The 24,031-nt window shown below is 41.1% G+C and overlaps 3 protein-coding genes across 3 annotated transcripts in view; 1 reads left to right on the forward strand and 2 right to left on the reverse strand.

The window, feature by feature from the left end:
- LOC311489113 (guanine nucleotide-binding protein G(olf) subunit alpha) overlaps window positions 1-11,652 on the reverse strand; it is a gene marked incomplete at its 5' end in the record, with an annotated part of 48,751 nt that extends 37,099 nt beyond the window's left edge. Inside the window, one exon of the mRNA XM_084546056.1 lies at window positions 11,109-11,652. Within this exon, the coding sequence (XP_084402182.1) occupies window positions 11,109-11,652 (544 nt within the window). The remainder of the gene's footprint in view (window positions 1-11,108) is intronic.
- Window positions 11,653-15,563: 3,911 nt separating this feature from the next.
- LOC311489070 (serine/threonine-protein kinase MAK-like) lies at window positions 15,564-22,312 on the forward strand (the record flags this gene model as incomplete). Its single annotated transcript, XM_084545968.1, has 15 exons — window positions 15,564-15,664; window positions 16,339-16,393; window positions 16,803-16,924; window positions 17,481-17,563; window positions 17,723-17,855; window positions 18,459-18,630; window positions 18,794-18,961; window positions 19,375-19,659; window positions 19,780-19,970; window positions 20,055-20,176; window positions 20,507-20,593; window positions 21,021-21,095; window positions 21,177-21,290; window positions 21,836-21,919; window positions 22,010-22,312. The coding sequence occupies 15 exons, from the start codon at window positions 15,564-15,566 to the stop codon at window positions 22,159-22,161; spliced, it is 1,944 nt and encodes a 647-aa protein (XP_084402094.1). The 3' UTR covers window positions 22,162-22,312.
- Window positions 22,313-22,317: 5 nt separating this feature from the next.
- LOC311489071 (transmembrane protein 14C-like) lies at window positions 22,318-23,743 on the reverse strand. Its single transcript, XM_084545969.1, has 4 exons — window positions 23,512-23,743; window positions 22,956-23,057; window positions 22,768-22,855; window positions 22,318-22,683 (listed from the first exon to the last, which is right to left on the reverse strand). The coding sequence occupies exons 1-4, from the start codon at window positions 23,585-23,587 to the stop codon at window positions 22,623-22,625; spliced, it is 327 nt and encodes a 108-aa protein (XP_084402095.1). The 5' UTR covers window positions 23,588-23,743; the 3' UTR covers window positions 22,318-22,622.
- Between the last annotated feature and the right edge of the window lie 288 nt (window positions 23,744-24,031).

The following is a 24,031-nucleotide window of genomic DNA, read 5'->3' on the forward strand; positions in this document are numbered from 1 at the left end:
CTATTCAAACTGCGATACATTTTAGAGGAAATGAACAACATCCGAAGGAAGAAAACGCATTTTAACTTCACTTTTTTTTTTTTTTTTACCAACGGTTTGTCTTTCAGTATTAATCTCTGGACTGTTTTACCCTTCCAAGCCAAGAATCACACACTGGTCAAACTGGGAGACACGTTCAACAGCGGTCGTGGGCTTCACGTCGTGCAGCCCTACGACCCGAGTGTCTGGGATCGATTCTCAATCTGCGTGAAGTCATAATTTTCCTTTGCCAACATAAACGAAACATAAAAAGCATAATGAAATACCACACGATAGCACTAAAGTTAGCACACAATAAAAGAATAAAACAATAAGAAAAGACATGCCTCTGTGCATTTCACAGTAGACTTTACTACAGTTCCATTTCATGAGAGGGGCAGAGCTGTACTTTCACTTTCTACGAGGAGCTGGAGTTACTCCTTACCATTACTACACCACTCAATGCAATTGTGTAAAAACACTACATTCAAAATACAGTTATGTGTAGAAGTAAAAAATACCCTTTTGGGCTGAATTGTCCCTTTTAGAGTGTGTTATTAAGACATAAGCAGCCTTTTCTTGTGGTTATTTACTTGTTCATATACTAAAGCACTCTGGGATATTTATATACCTGCAAAGTAACAAATAATATGGAATGTATTCGGAGTAGAAAGTACTATAGACTTGTACAAGTACCTCAAACCTGTGCTGTACTTGTGGGTACTATTTACACAAAAACAATACTTTCAACACTTTCTGTGCATACAGTGAAGTTGCAGGGTTTTAAATGTAACTGTAATTACTATAATTTAGAATTAATTGGATATATTTTAATTTAATCCTACTTTATATAATAATATAATTATTTCTGGCGCACAATAAGTACTTTTACCTTTGTCACTTACATTTTTTTAGATAATATTCCCACATTTACTTCACTAAAGGATCTGAGCACCTCTTCCACTACCGCCGCAAGTACAGTAGAACAACAACTACAGGCTGAACCGTCCGTTAGACCAGTGGTTTCTAACTTGAGGATACCCTTTACGGGTTTCTGGGACGCATTTAAGAAAGAAAAAAACATTTTAACTTCTTTCAAATGTAATCTTATTGATTACCTGACAAATTTACCGCTTCAGACCTCTTAAAATTACTAAAACTAATCCATCTGAGGAGCAAGCAAGCATCTACTATTACTGGTCAAACTGGGAGACGCAGTCAAGCCTTGACAAGTAGTAGCTTTGTTTAAAGGGAGGAGATCATAGGCCAAAAAATTTAGCGGATAAATGCTATTGGCTTTGCCTCATGCAAAGCACCATGGGTTCAGCCTTTATCCTTACAAAAAGTTCACTCGTAATTAAAAAGGAAACATGGCAAAAATCATAATTCACAAACGGCACATTCTCTTACAGCCAAATTCTAGAGATACCGTAAGAGATCACCATCGATCCGACCACAAAAGTCCAAATAACAGAGCAGAAGTATGCTAAAAATACCTTTAGACAATAGGAAGCGATATGCCCCTGTGTATTTTAAGATTTACGAAACTCCATACCGAGCACGCTATCAGTCTTACAGCGATGTTTGCAAGGGACACAGTTAACACACCTGCCTGGCATACTGTATGCCCCACTTTAGCAAACAGAAAGAGATGTTAAGGATAAATAATTGCTTAGCGCAATGCCCTCTTTACTCATAAATGTTTACATGCCAAAGCCGAGCAAATAAATCAACCCAAAGCCGTAGACCACCACAGCACGAGGGATTTTATTTACCTAGACCTCACTTTGGGAATAACTTTCAGTTACAGTACGGTCGGATAAATCATCAGGGTTTCAAACAATGTAATTTAATGACTAAAATGTTGTAAAGAAAAAAAACAGGGCACATATGTAGGCTCTAGCAGTGCAGGTCATGCATTTGCAAGCGAGAAGGAAATAGAAAAACCGTCTCTGTTGTGAGTATTGTCTGACATTTACGTTAAGCGTGCGGCTGCTTCCTCTCAACCAAAATGGAGTGTGGGTTTGTTGAGGTTGGACCTTTCAGTAAGCAGCAACGCACTTTAGATTTAGACTTCACCGAATGTGTCGCCTGCATTCAATGTTAGCGGTTATGTCTCTTTTCTCTGCATCCAGTCTCTTTCATTCAGCTGATAAGGCCTCCTCGAAGCTAACGCTAGGCTAACTGACAATACCACTCATTCAGCGCCTAAAAGCTAATACACGGATGTGTCAGAACCACTGGCAGACGGCTTACAGCGCGAGGCACGCATGGGGGACTATTTGTGTAACATATAACAAGGAATCTGCTGTTATTGTCTCCATTATGCAAACACAATGCAAATACTAGTTTCCTGCAGCGAAAACTGGTACAACAAAGTTGTGCAGCATGCAAATCGAGCTTGAAACCCTCATTGCACCTATGGTGGTGTGACAATATTACCACCGTCAATACCCCATCAGCCACAGCAAGTGAGAGCGAGAGAGACAGAGAGAGAGAGAGAGAGAGAGAGGGAGGGAGAGAGAGAGAGAAATCCAGTCTCCCCACCTCAGGAAGCAAGGTCAATCTGAGTGACTGGCCCACATCACTCTCTAGTGGTTCTAGGCAGCATCGCATGTGTGCTGCTGCTGCTGCTGCTGCTGCTAATGTCAGCGTGCTATGAATGATACAGAAGGAGGCTTTTGCTGCATAAATTATGGCCCTTTTTAGGAAGTGCTGTCTGATATTTATATTTAGCTCGCCGTGGCTTCCTCTTCACCCGACCAAAAACGGCGTGTCACTGCTGATTTTTATTTTAAGTCCTCTTTCGCTTGAAATGCGGTTTTGTTTGTTGTCCCTTCACACGACGCTTCATTTTCTCTCGAGGTCTGTTTTCACGTACACTCCTGATTGGGAGAAAATCTAACTTTTTTTTTATTATTTACTTACACTGTTTAATTTACTTCATTTGGTATGGGTTTTACAAAAAAAATTTAAAAAACTACAACCCCTAATACAGCAGATAGGGTTAATTGTGACAAATACGCTCTGAAATGACAGAAAGTTTAAGTCATTTAAGTCCTATCTACTATAAAATGGCAAATATGAACACCTCCTGTCTCCTGAGAGACCTTTTCTATTCCTACACTTACATTTTCTTTTACTTTGTACGGTTTTTATATGAAAACACACCAGATAAGGTTAATTTATAACAAATTAGTCCGGAAATTACTGAAAGATTAAGTCATATTCAATCAAAAAGAGCAAAATTTCACTGGTTCCCACTTTTCAGAAAATAATATCTACTACTGGACATCAATTAATTGATCCAATGAAAAGAACTGTTTGCTCCACCCCTAATTTATATAAATCTGATGACATGACAGAAATGATTTTAATGTCGAGTCCACAAAAAGGTCCAGACTATTGTTTTTAAATGGGCCAACTACTCTCTACACATTAAACAATCTATTAAATGGAATAATTATACTAATATAAGACCCAGTTTCATGGCACAGGAGTTAAGTTGCCTTCAAATACAGCTTGTAACTTAGTGTTTCAGACATTGCAAGCTGAGATATGTACTCACTTGCCAGTTTATTAGGTACGCTTGTGAAAACGGATGCGTTCTAAGTTAACAATCTGCCACTGAATCCTTCGTCATGACTGTTATAATGTTCAGTTTATGTCGAAACGGCATCAAAAAGGCGGTGATTCAGCATGAACTATTGAACTGTACTGTCTTGTCTCGTATTGATTGTGCCGACACATGTTTCTATTATTTTGACATGTTAGTCAGTGGGGATGTGACGCTGTTTCAACGTTTCAACACTCATAAGGGAAGATTTAGTGCCGGACTATTTTATTAGAACACAGTGGGTTTCGAGTGTTTCCCTAATGTTTTGCCTGTGCTCAACTTAAATCTGTGTTTAAGCGTTAATTATGAAGCCGTTCATGGTCCAACGTGCAGAAGGGGCGACGCAGAAACTCAAAGCATCTCGTGAACACAAGTAAGAGCTGACTTTAAAGTGATGCAGGAGAGATTTAGAGCAGTTTTACAAGAAATTCTTCTTCTGTCAAAGTCTGAAAAGGTTTTTATTTATTTATTATTTATTTTTGCTCTTTTCAGACCCATAGCATGCTTGTGTTGCAAAATGTCAACCACGCCACTAGTGGCCCTTAAACATAGCTCACAGCTGCTAATCAGTCCTCAACAATGCACAATTGCGTTCTGCACACATAATGAATAAATGCTTTGATTGTACACTCTGTACTATTGTACACTTGCCAGTTCATTAGGCACACTAAATCTTTATTTATGACTGTTGTAATGTCCAGTTTATGATGAAACGGCATCAGAAAGGTTAGAATTCAGCTGTATAGTGAGTTTGGAGGATGTGGTGCTGTTAAACTGGATTGAATTAAAACACAAAAGTGTTTCTGTTATTTAGCCTAGTCCACTGACTAAAACAGGGTTGTCAAAATAATAGAAATATGTCTCATTAAAAATAAAACACACAATTCAATAGGCACACTATGAAAACACAGCTGAATTAACATCTTATTTTAAACTAATACTGAATACCACAACCTTTTAGCGCAGGATTATCATACTAGAATGTACCTAATGTTTTGGCAAGTGAGTGTACTCCCAATGCATAGGCTTTCTGGCTGGGTAAAGGTAAAGTCAAATGCGCTGCCACAACAAACCTAACAATAAGTGACACTTAAAAGAGTCATTCTCCTGCACATAAATCTCCTACACTTATTTACTGGCCCAGACTATAATCGAAGCATGTGCTGTATAAACGCGGCACGCATCCAAATGATATGCAGCTAAAATTAGCCTCCTGGAGTCATTTTTTTATTTTTATGTTCTCCTTTCTGAAGCTGGAGGGAAGTTTACGGCCCTCTGTGATAAAGCGCAAACGACACAGTAAGCAAAACTTGAAGAACGAGCTCGGGCCAGCGTCCTTTGAACGTGGCGTGGCTGGCTTTGATTGAACCCGATACAGGTTATCGAGACAATTCACATCGCGGCCTCGCTATCAGTATCATAAATATGACAATAACTCACACTCTAGTACCTCCTGTTGGCCATTACGTTAACTGGGAACTCGGTGGAGCCGGTAGCAAAGTTCAGCACTGGTCAATGATAAAACCCTTTTAGACAGAAGCAAAGTTCACCTGACTCTACAAGTATTTACAACAGGGGGCCAACAGTGTGCCTCTGTGGGTGACTAAGACTTTCCAGGATGGTGGCAAGCAACACTCAAAAAAACAAAAACATGACAGTTAATAGTTTCTGTCAAACCTACAGCATAGCTAGCAGCCTGTTGTTCTGGCTCGCGGAGGTGATAAGGCCGAGATATGAAACCGCCAGTTAAGGACATCTAGGAAAGCTGCAACAGATCATTATCTTGGACATGTGCAGATTCTGCTCCAAAAGGCCAAAACAATAAAGCCACTTCCTCTCTAAGAAATAATAGGAACTCGACGTTCAGCAGTTCCCATGTCTGTAGTAGAGTCTAAAGTCTATTAAAGGACGCTTTCTGAACGGACTCCTGTTTAAACATGTCAAACAGCGCCCCTAGAAGCTCATAGAAAAACACACCGACATGAGACGTAGATTTTAACACAACAACAAAAGAAAACACTCACTCGCCAGTTCATTAGGTACACTAGTGATAACTACATCCTGCACTAAATCAGTTTAGGTTGAAACAGCATCAGAAAGTTGATCATTTAATTGTATGATTGTTTTGGAGGATGTAGTTTGAGGTGCTGTTGAACTTCTAAAGCGTTTCTGTCATTTAGCCTAGCCCACCCATTGAAACGGGGTTGACAAAATAACAGAAACACAAGAAACTTAATTAAACAGCCTCCAAAATTAAACTGAGGTTGAATATCAACAGCTTTCTGTTGTTTTCAACAAACCCTGAATCCCGTAACCTTCACGAAGCTAAGGTTCAATGCAGGACTGCTATATTAGTACGCATTCATTTTCACTGGAAGTCCCTAATTAACTGGCAACGCCTTAAAACGCAAAATTACGACTGCGTTTGAAGGCAACTCAACTCCAGTCACATGAAACTGGGCCTCATTTTATTAAAATTATTCAAAATAACGGATTTATTGAGGTGTAGATGCCAGGTGGTCCTTTTAAAGACAACATTCTGGGCAATTTTGTGGACTTCCCATAAAAATACTTTCCTTTATATCACCAGTTCCTGATAAATCAGGGGTGGAACAAACAATTCTCTTCATTTGATCGATTAATTGAGCTTGCTATCGAATGAGACCAGGAAATACAGAGAATATTCATATGTGAAAAGCAGGAACCGGTGAAGTTTGGCTATTTTTAATTAAATGTGACTTTAAAATGACTTCAGGTCTATGTTAGCTGGTGTATTTTCACATAAAACCTTACAAAATAAAAGCAAATATAAGTGTCGGACAATAAACTATGACAGATCTCCAAATCAGGCCACTTATTGTTGAAGCATTTGTTTTGAAGGAACCAAATTTGACTGAATACTGAATATTTGTTACATCAAATTCTAAAACCAAAACAATCCGAGGCCCATAATAGCAAGGTCTTTATTATTTTATGCAGGAATCTCTCCGGGGAGTTGTAACTGCGTCTAAAAATACGAATATCGCCTGTCAACACGTGCAGCGCGATGGAAGAAAGCAAAACACCTTATAAATATCACTAAAACCAGCTCAAAGTGAACACGGCAGCGCGTTCAGGATAAACATTTGCTCCTTATGGCTATCATTATCTAACTAAATACCTGCAGCAAATACAAACAGATAAAGTGACCCAGATTAGCTAGCATACGTCGCCTTGAAATGTAACACTATTTGAAAGGTGTCCACTTTCAGAGGAACACAAACCACCCCAGTCCTCTGGCATGCAACAGGAGTCCTGCTGAAGACCTGCAGGGTATAAAGGTCTCTTAAGAAAACCCAGAAGTGGCTCGTGGCGAGGCCGCGGCCGCGTGCTCCGGGGACACTCGCTTCCCAAAATAACTGTGATTCCACACTGGCGAAGAAAGCCGCCTGAACCGTAATGACACGCTGGAGTGACTGTAGCGCGGGTCAGACGCGCTTGTATGGCTTTCAGCACTGGCTCATGGAAGAATGCATGACACTTCCCTGTGTGACTTCATTAGGATGAGCCATTTCTTCCTGTGTGTAATTAGTGGGAGCTGTTTACTCAGGAAATTAAACTGGTAGCCATTTATTATACAGGGGGGGAGAAAAAGCATGGCACTTTTTTTTTTTTTTTTTTTAAAGTACAGCAAGCACATGGCACCTCTAGTGTAAGTGAAGGAGGACGAGTTGTGTTGTTATTGTGAATGCGTCGACGTTTGAGCATTGTTTTTTTTTTTTTTTTGGTCAAGGCTCGCTCTGCAGAAAGCTGAGCAGCGGCTGCATTAATTCAACCGTTTGTAATTCTGCTCTCAAATGCGACTGCAGAGGGAAATTCATAAATATACTAAGGTGTTATTGTCATTTTGCCTCTAGTTTCCCGTTAATGTTTTGTGCAGGGGATGAGAACGAGTCCTAACCTACTTTTTGGGAGAAGCAGAGAGGGTTGGCCTGTTAGAGCCTCCACCTGAGCACAGTAAATATCAGATGTGGAACGTCTCACGATTATATGTATAAAATAAACAAACGATTCATCAAGGAACCCAGGGAGGGTCAGGTGCTAGATTTTATAACCTACATACACACCGATCAGGCATAACATTATGACCACCTTCCTAATATTGTGTAGGTCTCCCTTGTTGCCTCCAAAACAGTTGTGACTCATCAGAGAATGGACATGGGCCTTCTGAGGGTGTCCTGTGTTGTTGTTAGTGGGGGCCTTTGAGGGGAGGGGCCTCTGTGGATCATCCCACAGATACTTGATCAGTTTGGGATCTAGTGAATTTGGAGGCCAGGTCAACACCTTGTTCTGTTGTTCCTAAACTGTTTTTGTGCTTGTGTCAGGCTGCATCCTGCTGGTAATGGCTGCTGCCATCAAGAGCGTCATTGCTATGGGGTGGGGGTGTCTGGTCTGGTCTCGGTGGGTGCTACATGTCTAAGTAACATCTACACGAATGAACGCCAGGTCCAAAAGTTTCCCGGCAGAACACTGAATTGTCACAAGATGGTCAATGTTATTCTCTTCTCCTGTCAGTGGTCATAATGTTGCGGCTGATCAGTGTACATATACATTATGTAATGAACTTAAACCACTAAAAGCTGCAACTACGCTTCCTTGTGACCTAAAAGGACAAAAATCCTAACTGATGCCTTAAATCTCTTTACTTATAGCAGCTGAAAATCCGATTTGTGCAAATCAGATACTAATAAATCAACACAGGTGTTTTGCATCTTTTTCAATCTGTGAATCAATCTATATTACACATTTATTCAAATCGTCCCTGGTTGAAAAACAGACAGTACTTCCCCTATAACCATCCCTCAACGTCCTACTACAGAATAAACAGCGATGCTCTCCATACAGTTCTTATTCTAAACCTTATTAAACTATTTTACAGAACTGATCAAGGGCACGAACACAAATCCGACTGATCTAAACACATCTTAGCGAAACGCTGCAATCCCATAAAACATGTTGCTACTACACTCCAAAATACTTCCCTGCGTATTTACTCCTTAAGGTATCACACTTAACTACGGGCCGCTTTTCCTCTGCTGTGCTGTTGCCACTACACCATAAAGATGAAAACGGTAATTTATGGATTCCCGCGTGTTTAATTTAGCATACAAAGCTAACATGCCTATGCATCCTCCGGACACCTTTACGCGACTACGATACACAAACCAGACTATAAATGTGTCGCCGCGATCCTAATGTTTTTATTGGTCGCGCCGAGCCATGATTCTACACTCAGCTATGCTATATAATAAAGCCTGGAATGCATTTATTTATTGAAAGGCCTCACTGTAAACGCGGGATAGTTTGACAAAGGGCTATTTATCATCTGTTATAATATACTGTAGTATTCTATACTGGTTGCCAGAGTAAACGTGACCCTATAGCCAAAAGCTAAGTGGTCTTTTAATAGTAAATCTTTGTATATTGGAGCCTCTTAACCTACTATACTGTATATCATACTCAGCAACGTCCTGTGCACGTTCCCCTATGCTACAAACCACCTCACCGCACAAAGTGATAGATGTATTGATGGAGTAAATGCACTGTGAAGGTGCAACAGTTAATTTAAAATGCTATTTCGGTTTACGTTGTCAGTGAATTGCATTGTATATTACATTATGCTATACGATTGCACACGGGTTTTCAAAGTAAACCAATACCTGTGGTCTTTTTATAGCACATCTCTGTGTATCAGAGCTTCTCAAACTGCTGTACTCAGTATTAACCTGTACAACTTTGCACTCTGCATAAACTACCATACTGTACTAGACAACGCTGTGCATGTATTTATTAAAAGAGCTTATTGTAAATGTGCAACATTTTGACTATTTTTAGAGTAAACATGGTCCTAGAGCTTTATTTTTTTATAGTACATCTTTTTATAGTTGACAGTATTCGACTATACTCTGTACTTGTACTCTACATCCTTTTGTACTATACTATAAACCACTGTATCATACTATACTCTACCCCACAATGTGGTACTGTAGCCAGAAACTCTGTACTGTATTGCACTACATCCTAACATAAACTACTGTACCATACTATAATCTGAACATTTATGCAACAATTAAACAACAATTTCCTGTACATGACCCTGCAGCCCAAAGCCAAGTGGTATTTATATGTTAAGCTATACTCTATATATTTTGCCCTGCACACCACCCTACTGTAGCACGATATACACCGTTATACTACGCTTTACCACAGTGCATTTATACACTGATTTGACTGTAACGGTGCAGCCGCTTAATCAAAATGCTATTTTGGTTCGTATGTGAGTGGCTAAATGTCACTCTATACCAAAAAAAACCCCTAAACTATATTAAGACACGGCTCAGTAGCCGCTGTGCATTTATTTTTTAATACAAGTCGCACTGTAAATGTGGAACAGTTAGCCAAATTACCGTTTTATTTAATCTATGATAAAAGTCTATACTGGTTTCCAGAGCAAACATGATCCTATAGCTAAAAGCTAAGTGGCCTTTTTACAGTAAATCTTTGCATAGCGGAGCCTCTTAACCTACTATGCTGTATATTACACCCAGTATGTCCTTTGTACATTCCTCTATCCAACATACTGCTATACTACACTCCACTACACAATGTGGTAGATGTATTGATTAAAAGAAATGTCCTGCAAAGGTGCAACAGTTCATCAAAATGCTATTTTAGTTTATGTTGTCGGTGAAACTGCACTCACACATGACCCCGCAGCTAAAAACTAAACGTAATTGTACTCTAAAATCCCTGTGTACACATACTATACTTTGGATTCATTTATTGGAGAAACAAGTATTAACCAATCGTGATTCAAACGGTAAGTAAAAAAGCCGGGTTGCTCTGCGTCTCTGGACAGATATTCTGAAACTACGGCCACTCTACAGCATTACTACACTACACGGCTCTTGTTTGCTACACTAAATGTTTATTTACTGTAAAAATAAAAGAGGTTAAACGCTCCACGCTGCATACAGAGGCTGTGTTTGTGCACTAACCCAACTAAACTGAGTCTTTAGGACACTTTACTTGCTCGCTGCTATATTATACTCTTCTATTTATGTATAAACAAGTGGAAATGCACCAGTTAGTCACTATACAACAGTAGCTGTCAAGGTAAGCATGGCCCCACTGGTGTCAGCTCAGGGGTCTCTCTCTCTCTCTCTTTGTGTGTCCAATGTTGGATCTCCCAATTTCATTATGAGCCTAAACATTAAGAGGACACCACCAGGCCCATGTTCATCATTTGTCATTGACAGCCGCAGGGGGGTTAGTGTTCACGGCCAAGTCAACAGATGTGGCAAACAGGCCTCGCCAGAGCAGTGACATAATTTCTGGAAAGGCCGGCTCCGGGTATTTTTTTTTTTTTTTTTGTGGTTTCTAATAATAAAAACGCATTCATGCTCCTACAACAGCAGAGAGGGACACAACCTACCGAGCAGCAGCAGCCGATGCGTCTGTTTGTACTCCCGTTTGAGCTCCTTCAGCGCCCTGTCAATATTCTTACTGACTTTCTTCGCCTCCTTCTCGGCCTCCTTCTCCTCCACCAGCAATTTGTCCCAGTTTTTCTGCTTTTGGGTGCTAGTCTTTTGCAGCAGCTGTAAGCGTCGGCCGCGGTCCTTTCCTGTCCCCTTACCGCTACCTCCTCCACCGCCACCACCACCACCACCGCCGCCGCCGCCGCCTCCTCCACCACCTCCGTTTTGTATAAGCACACCGTCGGTACCGGTGTCTCCACGGCGGTGCTCCCCGGCCGGGAGCCTGGCAGGGTCCCCGGGGCGAACCAGGCCGCCACCGCCACCACCGCCGCCGCGTAGCGACGAAGTCTCCCCGCATCCCCCGGTGTCCTCCTGGCGAGATCCCCCGGCGCGGGTCGGCACGGCGGCGTCCGGAGGCTGGTCCGAGTCCGAGGTAGCGTTGGAGATAGAGCCGCTCAGGTCCCCGAAGAGCCGGGGACGCAAACTGTAGCACAGCCCCATGTTGAAACCAATACTTGTCTGTGAATGTGATTTCTCATAAATTAAAATATCCCAAAAAAATCGCAGTTGCGCCACCAGCCCTAACGAGCCATCGTCACATTGGAGCTCCAGCGGTGCGATTTAAGTCCGAGTTTGAGCCGAAAATGTGAATGAATTATGCTCCGACATTTGCTATATGTCATTTTGCATTTTCCCCAGTCAGCCTTCGCTTCGTAGTTAGTGGATCACCTGATCCTTTAGTGGACACTGCGGGTCCACCTTACCGTAAGTAACCAAAAGCACAACCTTGGAGAAAAAACGCGTCTATCCGCTGCGCAGACAGTCGACAATCTGACTGCACAGTTGTTAGGTGCAATGCACAGCACGTCATATTACTACAGTATGGCCATTTCGAGAATGCTGGTCATGATTTTCATTCCTCACATTTCATGCCTGCATGTCTGAGGCGGTAGGTGTCTCCTTGTTTTATTTTAAGACGCATGCATTCCTTTATTTGGCCTAGTGAAGATTTCTTTAAGCTGACACAGGCCGCGCGTAGAGCTACTGGAAATATAATGATTTACATTTTTTTTTTTAACGCGAATGATTTCTTACATAATATCATTTAACACCAATTTGAATTAAATAATTTGTTTTTTGTCAACCTTTTAATATTTTATTAATTTCCAAATGTCATGTTACAGTTTTTTGACTCAAATCAGATGAGAAGGTGGCGCTAAAAGAAAACAAGCAATGTTTTTTTATTCAACTTTTATAGTTTAGTGCAGATTTCAATTAAATTCTATTTAAACAGAGTTGGTGACAATCCAAACTGTCTCAAGAGGCTTTACATAACCCGAGAGTCTGAAACCTCCAGAGGAAACACTAAGGGGAACACTAACAGCTTTAAATCTTGAGCAGAGGCCTCAAGCAGATGGGGAGACGTACTGCTTGAGTCTCTATTTAAGGTGATGGAAAACTCCTCTTAACGGGATCTTAAGCAGAACTTCAAGCAGATGGGGCCACCCATTGCTTGAGGCTTCACTCAAATCGTTAAAACTCCCTTTTAACAGAAATAAACATTGAGAAGAATCTTAATCAGATGGGGGGAGGGGGCATTGCTTAAGGCTTTACTCAAAGCAATGGTGGGAAATAAATACTCCATATTAACAGAAATAAACCTTGAGCAGAACCTTAATCCGATAGGGGGCCCCATTGCTTGGGGCTCTAACCTACTGGTGGCGAGGAAAAACTCCCCCTTAACAGAAATGAGCCTTAAGCAGAGCTTTCTGCCAGCCTCAAGCAGATGGGTACCCGACATTACTTATATACGGTACATCCCCATGCAGCCGTCTTCTGTCCTACAGTCTTTTATGGTGAATCAGAACGTAATATGATACTGTTTCCAGGCTGTTGTTCACTTATACAATAATCATATAACCAGGGACCTTTGTGACATGTAGACTATAATTAGTGAAGGGTCAGGAAACTGACTTCCTGTGGTATAAAGGCCAACGTCACAAACACATGCAGTGGTAAAAATAAACCACTAGATGGAGCAGTTGTAAAACACAGAGGTGAAGGTCCACTTATGCAACTGTCAAATATTTATTCCCTTTTACAATTTTGAACAAATTCCCATGAGTCATAATTGTTTTTAAATAATCTTCATACTATACTCCAAAAAAAAAACCCTCTGCCTTTGTTTAACTAACTGCCAATCTGTGCAAGCAACCACTGCCTATTGTGGTCTTGTATTGCAGAAGGGGATCTGTGTATAAATCCCATTTTGATGGTTCAATAGAGTCATAACTGCCAACTTTTGCCGAGGGGCTCTAAAACAGGTCGATGCAGTCACGTACGAATGCAGTGACCTCTTTCTTTCCGCACAATGCCGTAAACATTTGAGATGCATTTTCATTCCTGACCGTTGAAGCCACAACAACATCACAAGATTCTTTTCACAGATTTCCTGTGGTGCTTTCTGATGCATCACATGAGCTTCATCAGCAGATAGAGTTTCATAAATCCATTATTTTCCTGAAGTTGTTGAGCAACGAACATAATAACACACACACACACACACACACAAATAAAATATATGTTATGACTGAAAGCTCCTGTCCAGCTACTAAATGGACTTTGTTTAAGAGGTTGTTTTCTTACTTCTTGTCTCTGTAAATTACTTGGGGTCAACAAGAAAAAAATAAATAAAATATTCTCAGTGTGCTGATGGAAAACCATGTGATAGTGAAAGCTGCAGAACATGTAGTGGACCTTGTGATTGAGTTGTTTTATTTTAAATAAAAAATACCCTGCAGTATTTACTCCTATTCATTTATTAATTATAAAAATATATATTAAAAAATGTTATGAAAACGTTTTAGATCTTTAGAGTAAAACGATGAGGCATTTTATATTACAGAAAATGTAATGTACATTTATATTTACATATTCTATATCTACATGTATTATTATTATTATTATTGTTTTTATTATGGTTGTTGTTGTGATATATAAATATGCATTTCACACACTTTATATATATATATTGTTATGTCACTTTATTTTGTATACTTTATGGCGTATCATGATTCTGTGTCATTTTATTTTGAAAGTCCCGTTGCCTAGGAGATCAGGAAGCCGCCCAACGGACATGGCTCGCAGCATCTTTATCCGCTATAACAAGCATCACCGACTTATCTTCTTCCAGGAAATGTCTCCTGTGGTAGGTTTACCTTGCTTAAATGTCACTTATGTTAAATAAGACACACTAAATATTTAGTAAATAATAAAAATAAAAAAAGTCTGTTCTATTGTGTGGTTGAAAATAACGGTTGTAGTTAGCTTGATCTCGCTTTTAGCTAACATTTAGCCTTATAATAGCGTCACCTGTGTCTGCTAATTAGCTGAAATGCATGAATAATGGTTGAAAATGGTGTAAGAAAGAAACCAGGCTTAGTTTAGGAACAAAAAAAATTAACATCTATCACTTTTTAGGGTAAAATGCCAAAAGAATCCACAGGTTTCAGCTTCTTAAATGGCAGTATATTTGATAACAACAATAAAGCTGACTATTATTCTTGCATTGCATCATTACTAACATAGTCTAGACTCGTGCTAATTTCACTGACCCAATTGTGAATCGACTTTAAATACACCGGCCCCTGGTTTGTTATCCGCGGCTCAGGTGTAATCTCTCCTGCCCGGTGCAAAATGTGGGTTAATGGATGTAGAATTAAGAAAATGATAGCACAGGAGGTGAGTAGTTTGCTCCTGTGTTTGAAAGTGTCCTCTAAATCACGGATAAGATTGTTGTTTTTTCAGTCTTGTTAGCTTTCCTTATTGATATCACCAGTAAAACGGCGTCCGAAGTAGATAACACTAACTTAAGTCAGTCTTCAATGGGTTCAGTCAGTGAGTTGTTGGGTTGGGTCCCTCTGCTTCTAGTTTAGTTTCACCTGCGAGGTGAAGGGACAAAATAGTAAATATATTGTTTGTTTGACGGCTTTATACATGAATATTTAATATATATATATATAAAAAAACACCTTACAAATCAGAAATGTGTCACCGTGGTCCTATTTTCAATCTTTGCCGTCTTGGATCATGTCATGAGTCTGTTTCCTGGCACACATTTTGAGTCACCTGACAGCCTTAATCCTCTTGGCAGAGGATATCCCCTCCTGTAAAAGCTTAGCTTGAGATATAGGTGAGACACAGTGCAGGATTGAGACAGTGTCGCCTTTCCCTTCTCCCTCGCCAGGTAAACCTCTAACTTACATCACCGGTCAGCAGAGCGGAGAGCAGAGGATGTTTAATTTCTGTTTTTAAGTCGTGAAAGCCGCCGAGTTAGCCCAACAGCAGCGGGATAAATCAGTGCTCTTCTGACAGTGACTGACTGTGTGGGGACTGTCGAGGCCGAGGGAGAGATGAATCGCTACTCCACGTTCAAGCAGCTGGGCGATGGCACGTACGGCAGCGTGCTCCTGGGCAAGAGCAACGAGACCGGGGAGCTGGTGGCCATAAAGAGGTGAGTGGCGCTCCGACAAATAGAGCAGAGCAGAGAGGTCCTGTGGTGTTTTGTCTCAAAGCTTTAAGCTGATTACAACCTGAGTGGCTGCTGCAGGCCACTTCAAGGCTCTGCACTCTAACATGCTGCGTCCTCACGTGAATAAAAAATCATGCTACGTTTAAAAACATGTCGCCATTTTAGGTGAAAAGTGTTGCAAGAAATAGGCTCTTTAGGATCTTGATTTTACTTCTACTTTCAGGGCTGTTTTTGAGAAAGAACATCTTTATTTGTCTATGGACTATATGTTAAGGAGGAGCTGTTTCTAGGCAAGACATTAATAAAAGTTTCACAAGGTTGCATCAGGCGTTTTTTTATGAACGTAAGGTTATAGTGCAAACTGAAACTACTGATGGCAGAGCAAGTGTGAAATGTGAAAGGACACTGCATGAAAAAAGTTCCAGCACTTCACTTCAGCTCAAGAAAACACCTGCAAACCTCTTCATCATGCCCAGTTTTATCTTCTCTCCATCGACTCCCTACCTTGGTAAGTCTAAACCCAACTTTTTTTGGGTCGGGTGTCGCTCCGTCGGGAACTGATTATGCTTCCGCAACGATCTGCAGGGCCTGTCAAATCATTTGGGTGAGCTTTGATGGACAGAACAGTAATAAATGTGCTTTTTTTACTCCAACAGGATGAAGAGGAAGTTTTATTCTTGGGATGAGTGCTTAAATCTAAAAGAGGTGAAGGTAAGAATCAGCTATGACCGCCTGACTAAAACTGCATAGGCCCCCGTTAGCAGCAGTCCTCCTAGCTGCGAGGTGGGGCCCTCTTGTTGTCTAAGGAACTGGCATTCACTTCACCTATCAGTGACGTGACCTATTATCATGGTTAAAACGGTGTATGTATAAGTTAGATGTATAGAGTGTGAATAAAAAGGGCGACACCACTGGTACTTGGGATGTGGTCTTGGACTTGGGGACTACGCAGGCTGTCGTCCAGATTCTAGGCACTATTTTCTAACCTTAAGGAAAGATCGAAGAGATGCAGGAGCACCCTTGGGTTGGGTGGTGGTTGGGGTCCCTTGGTTACTCATATAACGACCTGATTCTAATTGACTCTCTTGTATTGTGTTTCCTAAATACTTGGCGTCATCAGTCGCTGAAGAAGCTGAACCACGCCAACGTGGTGAAACTGAAGGAGGTCATCAGAGAAAACGACTTCCTCTACTTTGTCTTCGAGTACATGAAAGAAAACCTCTATCAGCTCATGACGGAAAGGTAAGATGGCATCACACGACACACGAGTGTCCGCGATTTAACTGCGGTTAAATGTGAATGTGAGAATTATTTTTGGTAGGCTTGAGTCATCGTGTGTCGTTTTTACAGAAACGAGTTGTTCCCTGAGTCAGCTGTCAGAAACATGACATTTCAGATAATACAGGGACTGTCGTTTACTCATAAACATGGTAGGTGACTCCAGAGGCCCTTAAATGCATACAGGTCTTTTTTCTCATATGAAATACTGTGTTACTTAGCTTTTATTTACATAAATAGTTAATAATTCAGTAAACGAACACCTGAAATGTGAATGAATGTAGCCGCCGCTTACACCAACCGAACCAAGAATGACTCACTTCTCCTGATCTCCGGTGAGAAGAGGAGGTGTGAGTGGTACCAAAGTTTAGCTTCTCCCAAAGAAATCAGTTTTTAGTTCTTCTAGTGGGCGTCGGTGTCATTCCCGCTTCAGTACGACATAATTGTTTGCATAGTGTTTTTTTTTTTTTCTTTATCCGCTCTTTCTTGCTTTTGTCTTTCACCACTTTGCCGCTGCCAGGGAAGATAAGATGTTTTCTGAACATGAGATAAGGAACATTCTGTTCCAAGTTTTGTCCGGCTTAGCATTTGTGCATAAGCACGGTAAGAGACTCATGGTTCTCTTTTCCCCTTCCTGTTTTTTAAAAAAAAATAGAGAGTGATGTCTTGGTGTAGTAAAAGTGGTCGTAGGAGTAGCAGTTAGTATTCACTGCTATTTTGGAGCAGTAGCAGGGGTTAATTTGAATGTCTCTTGTGTTTTAGGGTACTTCCATCGAGATATGAAACCAGAGAACTTGCTCTGCATGGGTCCAGAGCTGGTGAAGATCGCAGATTTTGGACTAGCGAGAGAAATCCGCTCGCAGCCTCCATACACAGACTACGTGTCCACAAGATGGTGAGAGAACCGAGCGTGACAGTAATTAAGAGTTAATCCTGCACATCAACATTTTTCTCAGCCATATGGCTATCATGGCACCAGTCAGTGGGTGGGATATCTGGGGCAGCAAACATTTTATCCTCAAAACTGACATATTATAAGCAGAAAAAATGTAAAAAGGAAGGATTGAGCGATTTAGATCAGATTATGATGGCTAGATGACTGGGCCAGAACAGTCTCCAAAACTGCAGCTCTTGTGGGGTGTCCCTGGTCCCGCAGCTTTCAATATCTTATCAAAAGTGGTCAGAGGAAGGAAAAGAGGTGAATCTGCTACAGGGTGAAGGGTGGGCCAAGAATCACTGATGCAGGTGGGGCGCAAAGGCTGTCCAGTGTGGTTTGGTCCAACAGACGAGCTACTGTAGCTTAGATTGCTGAAAAAGTTTGTTGCTGGTTCTGGTAGAAAGGAGCCAGAACACACAGTAGGTGTTTCCAATGAAGGAAAATTTGGTTTATTGAGGAACAAACTGTAATAAAATGCAGCAGAGAAAACAGAATATTCCCAAATAAAATTTAAATCATCATCACCATCAGACCTCTCTCCCTTTATATTCTTTATATCAGGTACAGAGCGCCAGAGGTTCTCCTCAAGTCCAGCTCTTACAGCTCTCCCATCGACATCTGGGCCGTGGGATGCATCATGGCGGAGCTGTACACCCTCAGACCTCTGTTCCCAGGCAACAGCGAGGTGGATGAGATCTTCAAGATCTGTCAGGTGCTGGGAACGCTGAAGAAGGTGAGCAGCCGTCACGCCAGGCGTCATGTGTCGTGCTTCTGCTGTGTCGGCGAATGCGAGCGAAGTCGGTTAATCGCATCTTCTCTGCTCGGGCCCTTGTAGTCATTTCTTCACTTTTAATGTGTTGTGACTCGCTTCTTTTCTTTGACTCTCGCCACATCAGTCGGATTGGCCCGAAGGCTACAACCTGGCCACCTCGATGAACTTCCGCTTCCCAAAGTGTGTCCCCACCAGCCTCAGATCCTTGATTCCCAACGCCAGCAACGAGGCGATCGCACTGATGAGAGACATGCTGCAGTGGGACCCCGAGAAAAGGCCGAGTGCTGCTCAGGTACATTTAAAACCTGCTGAGTTTTAACGTAGATTGGTTGGAATAAACACAAAGAGGTGACACCGACACGAGTCCTGTTTTTGGCATCTGTGGCCCAAGAGGGAATCAATCAATTTAAAATGGGAGTTAACGTAAAACTAAATCTGACATCTGGATGTGTTGAGGCAGATATAATTCAACATAATTCAAGGTATTAGACAGGTGCTGAGCATATTAAGACTTAACCACTCTTTGAAAAAGGTTAACTGTATCAGTACTCCAGCCTTGAAGTTGCACTTTAGCTCTTCCTTCACTTGATGAATATTTGTGCCACATTGCAAGCATCTCATCCTCTAAATCTTGCGCCTAAAGTTTAACTTAAAAGACATAATTTCTGACATTTTTCCTTGGTTTCTTCTGGCTACGTGTCCCAGGCTCTGAGGTATCCATACTTCCATGTGGGCCAGACGCTCGGCGCTCCTTTAAAGTACTCGCATCAGCACAAAGCCCAGGAAAATGTCTCTGAGGAGGCGGCCACGGAACCGAAGCCTCTGTCACTCTGTAAGACAGAGCTGCAGACCAGTCGCCACAAGCCTCTGCAGCAGATCACCGTCCCTCAGGAGAACACGGAGCCGAGCAAACATCAGTTAATGACGACAGCGGGGCAGCAGGAGCCTCTCAGCCTGGTGAAAAACAGACAACCAGGGTGCTGGCAAACTGTACGTATGCCCACATTAAACCCATCGTGCCATATATTTTAAATCTATCAAGTTAGTTCCAGCAGGATATATGTAGATATAGGTTTAGGTTTTTTGAGAGGTATCATCTCTCCACACCAGCGTGGAGCGGCTGCAGGAGCAGAGAACAGTGTCCCCGGGGCCCGGACGGCACGTCGACGATGGGGCCAGACGTCCTTCAAGTCAGTCGAGAGCTGGGGCGACGGCGACGACGCAGACGCTGGGGTTTCCATCTCCAAAAAACCCACAATCACATCTCTGAAGAACAGGACTCTGGTCGGACTCGGATGTAGGTCAGAGAACTCTCATTTTCAAATGAAAAATGTTCTTGAGATGAGAGGTTTGAAATAAAAATACTAAACTTGTCTTTTATCCAGATTTTCAGAGTCAGAGAGCAGCGCAGGAGGAAAGATGATTAGCAACGCTGGACTGAACAGAGCCGACTCCACCACCCTGTCCGCCAAGCAGCACTACCTCCGCCAGTCCAGATATGTCCCTGGTGAGAACAAGTAATGTTTCTGTCGTGTCACTTGAGATTTATACGGAAGAAATTACTAAACACAAGCTAAACACAACAATTATTACAATTATTTAAGATTTAATGTGTCACAGGAGAAGGAAACAGCTCGCTGAGACTTAAATCAATGAATCTGTTGCCCCAGTGCATGCTGGGAGATCAGTTTCACCTCTTTTCCTAAAGATAATGTCATCTAGGATTCAAACAAGCAAACGATCTGGATGAGAATAAACTAGATGCTAGTCCACAGGTGTATAATCTCAGGTATGCTCGGTATAACCTCAGCTGTTTGTTTTTGTTGTGTATTTCCAGGTGTAAATCCAAAAAGCAACTCTTCAGTAGGAATCCAAGCGGCCGGCAGAAAACTGTGGGACTGCTCGAGGTCAACCAGAGGACACGGTCTGGAGTTTCCTCTTAGTAAAGGTAAGTTAAATGACAAATGTGAGACGTTTAATCCAGTGCAGTACTTCTTCTGTACTGTTAGTTTGTATTCCTGCTGACAGAGACCTTTTACTTGTCAAGTGCTTTGTCATTTTTTTTTGTGTTTATTATGAAACCCTCATCTAAACTATCTATCCTGATCTAATGTGACACAGCAAACCAGCCCCACCTGATACTTTGAGCTCAATAAAATCAGTGTGTACACGACTTCACACCGGTTTTATTTCCATCTGCTCCATTACGATTTAATGTTAATCACTGCCGCAGTCATTGTGTCACGCTTCAAGTATTTATTTCTTTTCCACACTCTTCTGATAGTAAGTTTCCACAGAGTAATGAAACTTTTCCTCCTCTACTACTTTTCCTTTTCTTTCTCCGTTGTTAGATGTCAGTCTTCCTAAACTAACAGATAAGTCTCCTCTAAAAGAAAAGACTCCGGAGGATCTTGATCTTTCCAAAGGTACCTCACAAACAGACTTAGAAGAGTTTATCAGAGTACTTGAAACTGCAATAGCGGTCAGGTTTCATTTTATTTTTTCAGATTCCTGTGCGAGTAACTTCAACACCAAGACGTTCGCGTCACCTTTCCAGAAGACTGACACGGGAGTAGCCCGACAAAGGATTACACTGGCGCCAATAGGAGGGACCTCTGCTGGTGAGCCACCGCCACACGGAGCCTTTTATTACTGACAGAATAATAAATTAATAAACTTTAGAGCGACTTTCTGGGATCAGTGTTACTTGGTACCAGTGAGATAGTACTAGGAAGTATTTTCTGGGTTTGTAATAGTAATTTTGTGTAGCTGGTTTGTATAGATCTTGTTCATATTTATATTTAGTGCCAAATGTATGGAGACAGAGGAGAAGCATTAAAAATTTATATTTACATTTTTATTTATTGTTTTATTTTTTTTTATTCCCAGATTTTAGTCTTTTATTTATTTTTTTATATTTCTATTTTCTTATGTATTCCTCATTGTATTGCCAGATTTATTTTATCATTATTTTAAAGGTTTATACATGTTTTAGTGCTATTATATTTGATCTTTCACCAAACTTTAGCATAGCGCCCCCTGGAGTTACTTATCGATCATTAGAGAGTTGTCACTGATCTGAATCTGATGAATCTTTTCAACTGTTTTCTCTTTAAACTTGAATTTTTACTTAATTTTCTTCTTTTTTTGGATGTTAATCATTTAGTTGATCTCTCATCTGCTGCTGAGTCTAAAACCAAACCATCCAAAAGCAAGACCTCCTTAAATAAGCCAGCGTTCTCAAATGAAGGTAAAACAAAAATATATAATAATCAGCACCAAATACAGGAAAGAACAGCTTCGTGTCAGTTTCTACACCTTTCCCTCCGTCACATTTCAGAGAACGAAGGCTGGAGGAGCAGATCTCTCAACCCTCCCATGTCTGGGTTCAACACCAGCGTCGCAGCAAAGAACGTCTCCTTCAGGAGCGCAAACATCCACCCGGTGCACGGACGAGTCGACTGGACCGCCAAATATGGAGGCCACCGGTAGCACGGCGGCCCCCTCCGCTCCACCAGTGACTCATGGGAAAGATTCCCAGTGCACTTGAGCGGGAAATGTTTGCAGCAATAATTCCTTCTAGTCTCTTCTTAAATTTGCCACGCTGTTGAATATCACTCAGTGTTGTTGTATGGATGGAACATGACATCTAGCACTAGTGTTTTTTTTTTTTTAAATAACAGACAAATAAATGAAATAAAGTAGTTATTTTTATATTTAAACAGGTGTATTTATTGTTTCATAGCACCAATTTATGTAAAAAAAAAGTACAGTTTTCTTACTTAAAAAATAAACTGGATGTTTTTTTTATTATTATTATTTAAAATTTGTTCTCCAGGAACCTTTTCCTATAAAATCACAATTCTTATTACAGGTTTTATCAGCACACTAATAGAAACTACACCGTGAGGAATGCTGTAACTGTATTTCCTGAAACGTTTATTTAAATATGTTCAATCCTTGAGCGACCTCGTCTTTACCATGTCATTGATGATCTTTGCCAGCATCAGTCCACTGAAAATAGACAGAAATTGAAGTTGTTTTTTTATTTAATGACTACTTTCTACATGATTATTACATCACAAACGAGAGAATTACCTTGCTAAAGTCATTAAACCGGCTGGGATGAACTTCCAGGAGCCGAGGAACCTCACTCCCATCACCACGGTCAGAGTCCCCGCGGTGCCTGCATTTTTAAAATGAAAAAACAGGTTGTTTTTTCGCTGTGAGCTTGTGAAAGCTGAAGCTTGCACTGCCACCGTGTTAACTGAACTGAACTCGCTCACCGAGTGAAAGCCAGACATTCTTGGGATTCTGAGATGCCAGATAAGCGCCGACCGCAGCCAGCAGACCAAACAGGAGGCCTGCGACCAGAGAGGTGACGCTGCCTGTGGAGGAGGAAAGAAAAACACAAAACAAAACAGGTAGTGTGATGTTTATCTTCACCCTTATAAACTTTATCTGCATTTCCCAGAATGCCTTTTGAGGGCGAAACACTCAGGGTTACACTGCACACCTGCATAAAGGTTAAAATCCTTTATGTTGACTTTATTGGAGGCTGTAGTTTAAAGTGTCAGTGATCTTAGGCTGAAATCAACCTTGATTAAAATAAATAAACACTTCTACAAGGTATAAGATCAACAGTTCACATTGCTTGCATTAACCTCAGGTCTATTGAGACTAATCTTATTGTGGAAGCTGCTCCAGTTCCTTCCTCTGTGATGTTTTCTCTCAGTAAAATGTCCACAACTTCTGCTGGGACTCACAACTGCTCTTAGACAACATCTAACAAACCAAATCCCTGCTGCAGCTACAACATATAACCAGGTGAGTGTCGCCTACCTGCTTTCACGTAACCCATGACTCCTCCTGCTGCCACCAGACCAGCATAACTGAACCCAATCCAGTCGACAACCATGGCGGCAAAATAATTAATTAACACAGCTCTAGATGTACGACAAAAGGTCTCGGTGTCAAAAATGTCCTGTAAAACAAAACAATTTCTACCTGACAAACGGTTAAATTTGAAACAAAAGTTGTTTCTTAACAACTTCCTAAACACCTGTGGAATTCGCTTCCGGCATCTTACTTCCGCTTTCAAAATAAAGGTATTCTCGTTAGCTGGCCAGATTAATTTGATTTTATACAGTTCCTAAATTTTATAACAAAATTGTTTCCTAGCAACTCCATAAACACTTGGGGAAAACCTAAAAAAAAAAAAAAGTTTACTCGCTAGTTTCTATGGTTCCTTTTTATGCGCTTACTACAATTTGAAACGGCTGTCGCATTCACTTCCGGCGTCTCACTTCCGCTTTCAAAATAAAAGTATTCTCGCCAGCTCGTATGATTCATTTGATTTTAT

Source organism: Chelon labrosus, assembly GCF_963514085.1.
Source record: "Chelon labrosus genome assembly, chromosome: 6".
NCBI lineage: Eukaryota > Metazoa > Chordata > Actinopteri > Mugiliformes > Mugilidae > Chelon > Chelon labrosus.

What these genes read in the sequence shown, in the direction of transcription:
- LOC311489071 (XM_084545969.1), bottom strand. Translation starts at nt 23,587, where the DNA reads ATGGTTGTCGACTGGATTGGGTTCAGTTATGCTGGTCTGGTGGCAGCA. An exon ending in GAATGTCTGGCTTTCACTCG is followed by an intron (nt 22,856 to 22,955) that starts GTGAGCGAGTTC and finishes TTAAAAATGCAG; the next exon opens with GCACCGCGGGGACTCTGACC. An exon ending in GGTTTAATGACTTTAGCAAG is followed by an intron (nt 22,684 to 22,767) that starts GTAATTCTCTCG and finishes GTCTATTTTCAG; the next exon opens with TGGACTGATGCTGGCAAAGA.